Raw genomic sequence first — 12,500 nt, forward strand, 5'->3', positions numbered from 1 at the left:
GTGTGTGTGTGCGCGTGTGTTTGTGTTTGTGTTCGCATACCTCGAGATCTGTGTATTGCATGAAATTGTCCAGGGTTTTGAAAAATGGGAGGGATTTCTTTCCGATCTTATTATATCAATCTTTGCAATGTTAATCTGCAAATACATATTTTCAATATACTGTGAAAAAAAAATCATGTCCGTTTTTTCATTCACAATTTCAGTTTTATAGTCTATCTATCTACCTATTTCCTATTCATAATCCCAATATTTACAATTGACATTCTCCCATTCATAAAACCAATATTTACTAATTGACATTCTCCTATTCATAAAACCAATGTTTACTATCTACATTTCTACCCATTCATAAAACCAATGTTTACTATTGACATTCTCCCATTCATAAAACCAATATTTACTATTGACATTCTCCCATTCATAAAACCAATATTTACTATTGACATTCTCCCATTCATAAAACCAGTGTTTACCATCTACATTTCTACCCATTCATAAATCTAATGTTTACTATTGACATTCTCCCATTCATAAAACCAATGTTTACTATTGACATTCTCCCATTCATAAAACTAATGCTTACTATCTACATTTCTACCCATTCATAAATCTAATGTTTACGTTTCTTCATCCGCAGATCTTGAATATGGGATGTCACGTGGACGACCGTGACGCCTTGACAGATATGACACTGTTGCACTACGCTGTCAAGTCTGGCAGTGTTGGTGTTGGCGATCCTGCCACCGCCTTGCAGGTAATGTATTTGTTTTGTTTTTGCAATATATTTGTATTTGTGATTTGTGATGTCATTTGAATGTCGGTTGCAATAGGAGAGTAATGGTATGATGTAATGCGAAGATGGAGGAAAGAGGGATAAGTCATAAGTCGAATAAAGTTGAGGGAAAGAATAATGCAAAGGAGTGGAGGACAGCAACCGATAAAAAAAGCTAACGGAAGGGGAAGGGGAGGTTTGAAATAAAAATGAAGTAGGAAATAATGATGATAATGGCAACAACAATAAAATGATAATGGGGAGTAGGAGAGAGCACTATGAATCGTTGTCATTCGCACACGCACACGCACATGCACATGCACATGCACATGCACACGCACACGTACACTGTCGTACAGTCGTACACACACACACACACACACACACGCACACGCACACGCACACGCACACACACACACACACACACACACATACACACTCACACTTACACACACACACACACACACACTTACACACACTTACATACACACTTACACACACACACACACAAGTACACACACACACACACACACACACAGACAAACAAAAACCACACCAGACAAACATGGGTCTTTTACACACATATTACAGACATATACACACAGCATAAAGCCCTTCACACACAATCCATTCAAGTTTTTTTCTTTTTTTAAAGACTGGCAAAAGACCACACGCAGACAAAGTGAATGGGTCTTTTTACACATGAATATAAACACGAGAATATAACACGGAGCATAAAGCCCTTCACCCTGGCTATTATCTTTTTTTTTTTAGTTAATATTCCTCGTACCTCCTCTCGCCCGCTTCCCTTTCTTTTTCTCTTTCTCTCCCCTTCTTTACTTCCCCCTCTTTCTGTCGCCCGCTACCCTTTCTCTCTCTTTTTTCTCCCTCCTTCTTTACTCCCCTCTTCCTCTTTCTATCGCCCCTATATATCCCTTTCTCTTCCTCCTCCCTTCCTGGGGCTCTCTCTTCCTCTTTTCTCTTTTTTCCTCATCTCCCTCCCTCCCTCCCTCCCTCCCCCTCTCCCTCCACCCCTTCCTCCCTCCCTCCCCCTCTCTCTCCTTCCCTCATCTCCCTTCCTCCCTCCCTCCTCTCCCTCCCTCCCTCCCTCCCTCCTTCCTTCCTTTTTATTCTTCTCCTCTGCACTCCATTCCTTCCTCTGCCCTTGACACGACCCCCTGCAAGGCTGGGGGAGGGGGAGGGGGAGGTGGAGGGGTGCGTGTGAGGTGCTTGTCTAATAACGGGACCTTGGCTGTTGTTTCCTTTGTGTCTTTCCTTTGTTTGTTTCTCCCCTTTTATTGTTTTATCATTTTTTTGCTTTTGTATTTTTTTCTCCCTTGTTTCATCACTTTGGTTGTTTGTTTATCTTTTTATTTAGTTTTAGAGTTTTCGATTTTCTTTTACTTCCTTATTTTCTGTCTTTCACTCTTGTCTGTCTCTCATCTGTATGTCTATCTACCTATCGGTCTGTCTGTCTGTTTCTCTGTCAGTCTATCTGTCTGCCCATCTATCTATCTGACTGTTTATCTGTTTATCTGTTTGTCTGTCTTGCTAACTGTTTGTTTGTCCATTTTTTTACCTGTCTGTCTGTCTGTTTGTATGTCTATATGTCTGTCTGTCTGCACGTATGTCTGTGTATCTCCCATTACTCTATAGTGCATCCAATTATCTATTGTCATTATTATAAATATCATCGTTGTCATTACGATGATAACTACCATCCTTTTATCCATAATTTTGTTGGCAATGATAATTACAAAATTGCTATTACACTTTCTTGTTATTTTTTTTCTATCTTAAGCGATTGGGATATTTTGGAGAAAATTGCAGAAAATCAACAAATGCAACGACCATGAAAGGTGAAAAGCTCAAGAGAAAATGGTGGATGTTCTCTACCGGTGAATGCACTCTTGTTACGCAATCGAGCTCAGGAGTGTGCATGTTTGCGTTGGGTTTATTTGTATTCTTCTACATTCTAATTTACCTGTCTGTCTGTCTGGTTGTGTCTGACGATCCGTGTGACGATATATGTATATATGTATATATGCATATATGTATATGTATATATATATATATATATATATATATATATATATATATATATATATATATATATATATAATATAAAACACACACACACACACACACACACACACACACACACACACACACACACACACACACACACACACACACACACACACACACACACACACACACACACACACACACACACACACACACACACACACACACACACACGCACGCAGATATATGTATATATATATACATGAGTGTGAGAGGGGCAGATAGAAGGGGAGACACAGTCAGTCAAACAGACCAAATAGAGCTGCATGCACGGACGACATCATGTGTGACAGATCTCAGCAACACTAAAGAGTAAAGAAAAACGAAATAAAGTTCATATATCTCAGTCTCCCTTTCATCATTTTCCTTACCATTTCCCCTTCCCCCTCCCGTCCGTCTTGCCCTCTCCTTCCCCTTCCCCTCCCCTTCCCTTTCCCCTTCCCCTTCCATCTGTCTCCCCTTCCCCTTCCCCTTCTCCTCCGTCTTCCCCTTCCCCATCGTCTCCGTCTTCCCCTTCCCCATCGTCTCCGCTTCCGCGTCCCTTCCCCCCTCCTCTCCTTCCCCTTCCCCTTCCCCTTCCCCTTCCCCTTCCCCTTCCCCTTCCCCTTCCCCTCCGCCTTCCCGTTTCACAATCCTCGTCCCTAGATCCGCCCCTGCTTCCCTCACACCCCAATTTTTTCTCCATCCTACCCCCTCATTCTAGACTCCTACCCTCTCCTATCTCCATGCTCCCTTTCCCTCCTTCCTCATCCCCTTCTCTTTTCCTACCTTCTTCAATCTCTCACTTCTCCTCCTCCTCCTCCTCCTCCTTCTCCTCCTCCTCCTCCTCCTCTGCTTCTTCCCTTCTCATCCTTCTCCCCTACCCCCTTCCTCCTCTTCTTCCCCCTCCTCCTCCCTTCTCATCCCCTCCTGCCTTCATCCCTCAACTCCCCCTCCTCCTCTTCCCCCCCTCCCCCCTTCTCATCCCGTTCCACCTTCCTCCCTCACCCCCCCCTCCTCCTCCTCCTCCCCTCCTCCTCCTCCTCTTCCTCTTCCTCTTCCTCCCCCCCGCCTTCTCATTCCGTTCCACCTTCCTCCCTCAACTCCCCCTCCTCCTCTTCCTCCTTCTCCTCCTCCTCCTCCCTTCTCCTCCTTCCCTCCCACCTCCCTCTCCCCTCTTACCCCCCCTAACAGAGGTAAACTTTCACGCTTGTGCACGAGACCGTTGCAGAGCGCAGTTGCAATTGACGTAACGCGGTGTCGCTGTCGCCGTTGCCGGGTCCTTGTTGCATAGTTTCTCCCCCCCCTTCCCTCCCCTTCCCTCCCCCCCTTTCCTCCTCGTCATATTTATTTTCCCCTTCTCTCCTACCTCTTTCTATCTCTTTTCCTCTCTCTCCTTCCTCCTCCCATCCATCTTCCTTCTTCTCTCTCTCCTCCTCACCTTTCTTTTTCCCTCTTCTCTCCCCCTCCCTCTTTTTGCCTTCCCCTCTTCCTTCTCTCTTTTCCCTTCTTCTTTCATTTATCTCTCCCTTTCCTCCGTTTACTGCACCCATCTTTACTCTCATTTGCTCTGTTTCTCCCCCAACAGCCTCTTTCTTCCTCTTCATTTTCTTCTTTTCCCTCTTCATTCCATTTTCATACATTCTCTCCTCCTCCTCCTATTCCTTATTCCTCCTCATTTTTTCTCCTTCCTCCTTCTTATTCGTCCTCTTCTTTCTTCTCTCTCCTCGTTTTTTTTTCTTCCTCCTTTTCCTCTCCTTTCTTCGTATCATTGCAAAACAAGCAAACACCCAAACAACATCAACAGCAAAAATTGTGGCCACGCCCATATCGACAAGTGTTTTTTTTATTATTAATAAATTTATATATTTATTTTATGTTGATTCATTGATTCATCTGCTGACAGATATTTTTTCCCATAATTTTTAATAAGGTTTCCAGATTTTATTACTGAGAGTGATGATCATAATGATGATGATAATAAAGTGATGAGAATGAAAAAGGTGGTGATAATGATGACCATAACGATAGTAATGAGTATCATGGTTTTAGTAACAATGATATATGCTGATAATCCTTGTTATTACCAAATATAATTATTTCAATCACTCAACATATCAATAATTCACAGGTAAGAGAAATATTCTATTTTTGAATATGAGCGTATGATTTTTGAATTATCAGTATGACAATATAAGAAAAAATAAAACGCGAAAATATAGCAGTCTAAATAGAAGGGAAAAAAGAAAGCGAGAATATTGGTGTGTGTTCGCGCGCGCGCACACACACACACACAGACACACGCACACGCACACGGCCACGCACGCGCGCGCACACACACACACACACACACACACACACACACACACACACACACACACACACACACACACACACACACACACACACACACACACACACACACACACACACACGCAAATACACCATTTATTCACTCATGAGGAAAAAGAAAATAAGAAAGAAAGAAAAAAGTATATATATGTATGTATATATATATACATATATATTTATATATGTGTGTGTGTGTTTGTGTGTGTGTGTGTGTGTGTGTGTGTGTGTGTGTGTGTGTGTGTGTGTGTGTGTAAAAGCGACAGAGACACTATAGCGCCGATATGACGTAACGCTTTCGATTGCTGTGAAATTAACTCGAATTGCGCGCGCGCGTGACAGTTAAAAGCACCGTGTTTACGTTTTCTTTTTATATATTTTTTTTTCTTCGTTTGGTAAGAGTTGCGTATCAAAGTTAGATTACACTTTTTATGATAATTAGGATCTTTTGTGTAAAGATGATGAAATAGGGAGTAAAAAGGGAAAATTAGTGGAATTGAAGTTAAGGATTTGTAAATATGGTTAGCGAAGCTTGTATGACTTTTTATATATTTTATACATAATGTCATAATGCATTTCCTTTCATTTACATATTTGATTATCATGATTATCGTGTGTTATTGCTCATTGTCAGTTATGTCAGTTGCTACTAATATCGTTATTGTTATTGATATTAATATTATCATCGTTATTGTTGTTATTACTCTTGTCAGTATTATCATTGTTATTAGCATAGTTATCTTATTATTATCATCATTATCATTTCTATCATCATTGGTATTACTATTATCAGTATTATTATTATTATTAGTAGTAGTAGTAGTAGGAATATCATTATCATCATATTCATCATTGTTATTATCATTATTATTATTATAATTGTTGTTTTTGTTATTGACATCATTGTTATTATTATCATTATTGTATAATTTTCATTATACTTATAGTTATCATTATTTTTGTCATTATTATCTTCATTATTGTCATTTTTTTATTGCCGTAGCTATCATTCTTATCACCATTATTATTGCCATTACAACTATGATTACTTTTATTGCCAATTTTATTATTATTGTTATTATCATTCTCCTCCTCCTCTACCTATACCTCCACCTCACCACGTCTTCCTCTACCTCCTCCTCCTCCATCTCCTTTCCCTCCTCCTCCTCCTATTCCTCATCCCTTTCACCTCTACCTCACCTCCTCTTCCTCCTCCTCCATCTACGCATCCGTCAACACCTCTCCCTTCTCCTCCACCTCCACCTCCATCGCCTTTCCTTCCTCCTTTTCCTCCACCTCCATCTCCACTTCCTCTCCTTCCTCCTTTTCCTCCACCTCCACCTCCATCGCCTTTCCTTCCTCCTTTTCCTCCACATCCTCCCCCACTTCCTCCCCCCCCCCCCGAGATAAATCCCAAGTCAAGGGAAAGCGGGCCATCTAACGGTAGAACAAATAGTAGATTAACCGACGTCAACATTAGTGGTTCTCAACCTATAGCTCGCGGGTTCCATACCATCGCACGAGTCTAGTTGATAATTATGGAATTTTGTAGATGAATTTGAAAATAGATATGAGATCTTAGAGATTGTTTGATTATATGTGATATAAAGTAAGACAAAAAAAAACGGTTGTAAGTTCTTCATGTTCCTCTTTCGTTCTTGTTTCCCTTCGTGTTTTGCTTCTTTTTTTTTAATCACTTCCCTTTCTTTTTTTATTTTGTTTCTAATTCTCCTCTTTCTTTTTTCTCCCTGTTCTTCTTTTTCTTCTACCTCTTCTTCTTCTTCTTTTCCCTCTTATTCTTTTTTTTTTATTCTCCCTCTTTTTTTTCCTCTTCTTTTTCTTCTCCCTCCTCTTCTTATAATTATTTTTCTTCTCCCTCTTCTTTATCCCTTTATTTTCTTCGTTTAATCTTCTCGTCCTCCTCCTCCTCTCCTTTCTCTACGCATTCTCCTTTTCCCCTGTTCCTCCGTCATACTACAGTTAATAGGAAGGATGCGTGAGAAAGGAAAAAAGAAAGACAGACAGACAGACAGTCAGACAGACAGACAGACAGACAGACAGACAGACAGACAGACAGACAGACAGACAGACAGACAGACAGACAGACAGACAGACAGACAGACAGACAGACAGACAGACAGACAGACAGACAGACAGACAGACAGACAGACAGACAGACAGACAGACCTAAGAAGGACTCGGGAATTAACACCCTCGCATACGTGTGTTTTATGGGCAACTGTGGGCGGCAAACGAGCAATTTCCATAGAGAACGGTTACACTCTATACTCTCGTAGAAGCTCGCAGACTATAATTATTTTCTAGTTTATTTGTTTGAATCATTGTGAAGATGTACTTGGCGCTGACTAATGACGAGTATGACGATTATTGGATGTTTAACGAGTTGGTGATGACCATTATTTGAAATGCGAAAATGTTATTCGGACAACTTCGTTTCTCTCTCTTTCTCTCTCTATCTCCCTCCCTCCCTCCCCCTCTCTCCCCCTCTCCCCCCCCTCTCTCTCTCTCTCTGGTAAACATCATCTTCGGTTCTCTCTCTCTCTCTCTCTCTCTCTCTCTCTCTCTCTCTCTCTCTCTCTCTCTCTCTCTCTCTCTCTCTCTCTCTCTCTCTCTCTCTCTCTCTCTCTCTCTCCTCCTCTCTCTTCTTCTTTCCCCTCCTCTCTCTCTCTCTCTCTCTCTCTCTCTCTCTCTCTCTCTCTTCTCTTTCTCTCCCTTCTTCTCTCTCTCTCTCTCTCTCTCTCTCTCTCTCTCTCTCTCTCTCTCTCTCTCTCTCTCTTTCTCTCTCTTTCTATCTCTCTTTCTCAGTCTTTTTTCTCATCATATCCCATGTCAACCTCCCTTCTCTTTGCACCATTTCAGTCTCCCTTTCCCTCACACCTCATCTATATTTCTGCCGAAACGCATTTTATCGCTGCATTATTGAGCAGAATGTCAGAGGCGTCGACCACAAAAAAGCGATTCGTAACACTGCTTCTTTTTCGTTTCTCTTCATTCGCGTTTTTTTCACGTTTTAAAACTTTGTCCTTTTCCCGCTTTTTTTATTTACACACGTACAGGCACACACACAAGCACAGGAACACACACACACAGGCATATGCACACGCGTACGCACACACACACACATACAGAGCACAATTACAATAATATTAGTTCTTCCTAGTTCCTTCCTCTCTTTTCCACATCATTCAATTTAATGTGCTCGCATTTCTCTTCCAGATTACTGATAAGCTGAAAAAAAAACTTACATGCTATTCTGTAGTTTACCTTTCACCTGTGTTTCTTATCTTTCGCTAGAGATAAAAGATGAAGAACTTTCTACTAGCTTCTTTTCCCTCTTTCCCTTTTCTTATCTCTGTTAATTCCTAGAGGAATATCGAAATATCATTGTATTTACTCCAGTTTCTATTTGTTATATATTTCTGGTGAAAATAATCAGTCATGTTTACTTTATTTCCCGGTGAAAATAGGCAGCCATAGGCATTGTTTTCACTGGTCCGATTTCGCGCCTTCTCTTACGCGGCTCTGACTTCCTCTTCGGTAACGACGGCATTGTTTCAGGATCGAACGAACGCCCTTTTGACATGTGGCTTGCGTGTTTACAGCCCATCTCCTCCTAGTCTGTTTTCGGATTCTTAGCATTGTCTTGCCTCGTGAGAAAGAGGGAAAGAGAGGAGGAGAGAGAGCGGGAGACTATAGAGGACGTCGTAGCCACACAACCGCTTTCCGGACAATGGCAGGAAATCTGTGCGTGAGAGAGATAAGGAGATTCATAGACAGGTAGACAGATAGATAGTTGGATATGTAAATATGTATATATATACATATACAGTATTGTATATGCATATATATATATATATATATATATATATATATGTGTGTGTGAGTGTGTGTGTGTGTGTGTATGTGTGTGTGTGTGTGTGTGTGTGTGTGTGTGTGTGTGTGTGTGTGTATGTACACAGACACAGAAAGAGAGAGAGAAAAAAAAGCAGACAGACAGAAAGAAACAAAAAGAGTAGCAAAGCGAAGCCCAAAGTTAAAGAAAAAACAAACAAACAAGAAACGCAGCACATACAAAGATAGCAACCCTCCCATGCCCTCCTTAATAAAACAAACAAAAAACAACTAGTGAGTACATCGGGGCGTGAGAGCAAGAAGGACAGGAGATCACGTAGCACACGGCCCTCCGATCGTGCAGGAAGAGGCGATCGAGAAGGATTGCCGCTGCTTGTGCAGGATTTCATCGTTGCGATTTTTTTTGTCTGTATTTCCCCCCTTTTTCGTTCTCTTCTCTCTCTCTCTCTATCTCTATCTCTATCTCTCTCTCTCTCTCTCTCTCTCTCTCTCTCTCTCTCTCTCTCTCTCTTTCTCTCTCTCACTCACTTTCTCGATTTTTCTCTCTTTCTCTTTCTCTCTTTCTCTCCCTTGAATCCGAGGTGAATCCTTCGATATTGTTGTACCTTGTATTGCATGATATTGTGTCTAATATAATATTGTCTGTCTATTTATGTTCCTGTCTTTCACTCACGCTCCCTCTCCCCTTCCCGTTATAGTATTTCATGCACAAGACTTCAGATATATCCATACATACATACATACATACACAGACACACACGCACAGATACACACACGTCCACACACACACACACACACACACACACACACACACACACACACACACACACACACACACACACACACACACACACACACACACACACACACCCGCACACCCGCACACACACACACGTCCACATATCCATACACGAACACCAACAATTCAGCAAGACTTAGAAATACCAGCGTAACCGGCCCGTGAAAGTAACGTTACCTGGTATTAGTGCGTCACAAACGTTACGGGCGTGAGAGGCAAACGTAGACATACGTTACGTCACCTTCAAGAAAGCTTTTTTTACACTCGCGAGAGACGGAAATTATAAAGTGCGAAGAATTTCCTATCTTTCTTCTTCCGTGTGTGTAATTATTGTGTTTATGTTGGTCATTTAGCAGATGATAAAATAGTGTATGTGGGTTTGTTGTGTGGCTGTGTGTTTTGAGTGTGTTATTGGATGTGACTTTTAAGTTGGGCAGAAATGTACTTTTAAAATGTATGATGTGATATAAAATAGTTATTTGAAATAATGAAAGAGATTAAAAAATATACATGAAATATGAATCGGTAGATTATTACGAAGTGGTGTATGAAAGAAAGAGGAAAACGACTGGTCATTCAGTGAAACAGTGAAGAAGGAAATGGAAGGAAAAGAACAATATAAAGTATTGAGGGAGAGGAAGAGGAAGAGAGAGAGAGAGAGAGGAAGAGGGAGAGGAAGAGAGAGAGAGAGAGAGAGAGAGAGAGAGAGAGAGAGAGAGAGAGAGAGAGAGAGAGAGAGAATGAGTGAGTAAGTGAATGAGTGAGGTAGACGACCAGCAAATCAGGCAAATAGACAAACAAAGACGCGGATAGACTTTGATCAATAAAAAGTGCATATTTCATTTTATTTCATCTCGACGCGAAATAAGGAAAAGCGAACATTCTTACGATAATACATACATACATACATACATACATACATACATACATACATACGTACATACATACATACATACATACATACATACATACATACATACATACATACATACATACACACACACACACACACACACACACACACACACACACACACACACACACACACACACACACACACACACACACACACACACACACACACACAAACACACACACTTAAATCAACACTTTCTTATTATGTGGCAGATAATCGACCATAGTCACGTATCTAAACTTTTTTTTCTCATATTTCTATTTCTGGATTTGCTCGGTGGTTAGTCCTGTCTTAATCATCTGTGACTATTTTCATTGATTTGTGGCTTTATAGATTGCGTCGTTACGGTGACTGAGGGCGGAGGGTGTGGTTTGGAATTTCACTTGTCATTCATTGCAAGAGGCTGGAGGAAATGGCTGAAGTTATGGGACTTTTAATGCGTGGTTTGTGTGTGTGCGTGTACGTGTGTGTGTGTGTGAAAGGGGAGGTGGGAAGATGAGATAGAGGGGGGAGGGAGGGGGGGTTGAGTGTTTGTAGGATGTTGAGTATGTTTGTATGTTTGCATTCCGGGAAACATCATTATCTTTGGTCTCTCTCTCTCTCTCTCTCTCTCTCTCTCTCTCTCTCTCTCTCTCTCTCTCTCTCTCTCTCTCTCTCTCTCTCTCTCTCTCTCTCTCTCTCTCTCTCTCTCTCTCTCTCTCTCTCTCTCTCTCTCTCTGTTTGTATGTTTGTGTGTGTGAGGGGGGTATGTATATGTTTGTGAGTTATGTGCCTCTACATGGACGCGGGTGCACATAATCAGCCTTAACGACTCATTAAGGTGTTATCTCCGTATTATAGAGGAATTCCTTGTTAACATTGCAATCATTTGCATCGTCAACTGCTAATTGTACATTGTCTATTCACGGATCATTCCCCTTTGGTTTGATTCAGTGTTGATATAATTTTGATAGACACACAAAGACGTAAACAGACAGACAGACACACACACACACACACACACACACACACACACACACACACACACACACACACACACACACACACACACACACACACACTCTAGCACGTTTATACATTACGGTACTTTTATTACAACAAGCTCCGCATAAATCAGCAAGCAGACAAACAGACAGATAAGACAGACAAACAAACAAATAGATAGGCAGACAGACACACAGACCCAGACAGACAGACAGATAGACAGACAGACAGACATACAAACAAATAGACAGGCAGACAGACACACAGACACACAGACCCAGACAAACAGACAGACAGACAGATAGACAGACCAACAAACAAATAGACAGGCAGACAGACACACAGACCCAGACAAACAGACAGACAGACGGATAGACAGACAAACAAACAAATAGACAGGCAGACAGACACACAGACCCAGACAAACAGACAGACAGACGGATAGACAGACAAACAAACAAATAGACAGGCAGACAGACACATAGACCCAGACAAACAGACAGACAGACGGATAGACAGACAAACAAACAAATAGACAGGCAGACAGACACACAGACCCAGACAAACAGACAGACAGACGGATAGACAGACAAACAAACAAATAGACAGGCAGACAGACACACAGACCTAGACAAACAGACAGACAGACGGATAGACAGACAGACAGACACACAGACCCAGACAGACAGATAGACAGACAGACAGACAGACAGACAGACACAGACAGACAGACAGACAGA

General features: G+C 41.5%; 1 protein-coding gene across 2 annotated transcripts in view; it reads left to right on the forward strand.

Annotated features, from left to right (window-relative positions):
* LOC122249244 (CAP-Gly domain-containing linker protein 3) overlaps window positions 1-12,500 on the forward strand; it is a 75,524-nt gene that overhangs the window by 55,399 nt on the left and 7,625 nt on the right. For both annotated transcript variants that reach the window (XM_043009942.2, XM_043009943.2), the window contains exon 5: window positions 638-754. In XM_043009942.2, coding sequence (XP_042865876.2) covers window positions 638-754 — 117 coding nt within the window. The remainder of the gene's footprint in view (window positions 1-637; window positions 755-12,500) is intronic.

The sequence above is a fragment of the Penaeus japonicus genome, unplaced genomic scaffold (assembly GCF_977035675.1).
Source record: "Penaeus japonicus unplaced genomic scaffold, GWHDUDI00000001_assembly GWHDUDI00000010, whole genome shotgun sequence".
In the NCBI taxonomy this organism is placed as follows: Eukaryota; Metazoa; Arthropoda; class Malacostraca; order Decapoda; family Penaeidae; genus Penaeus; species Penaeus japonicus.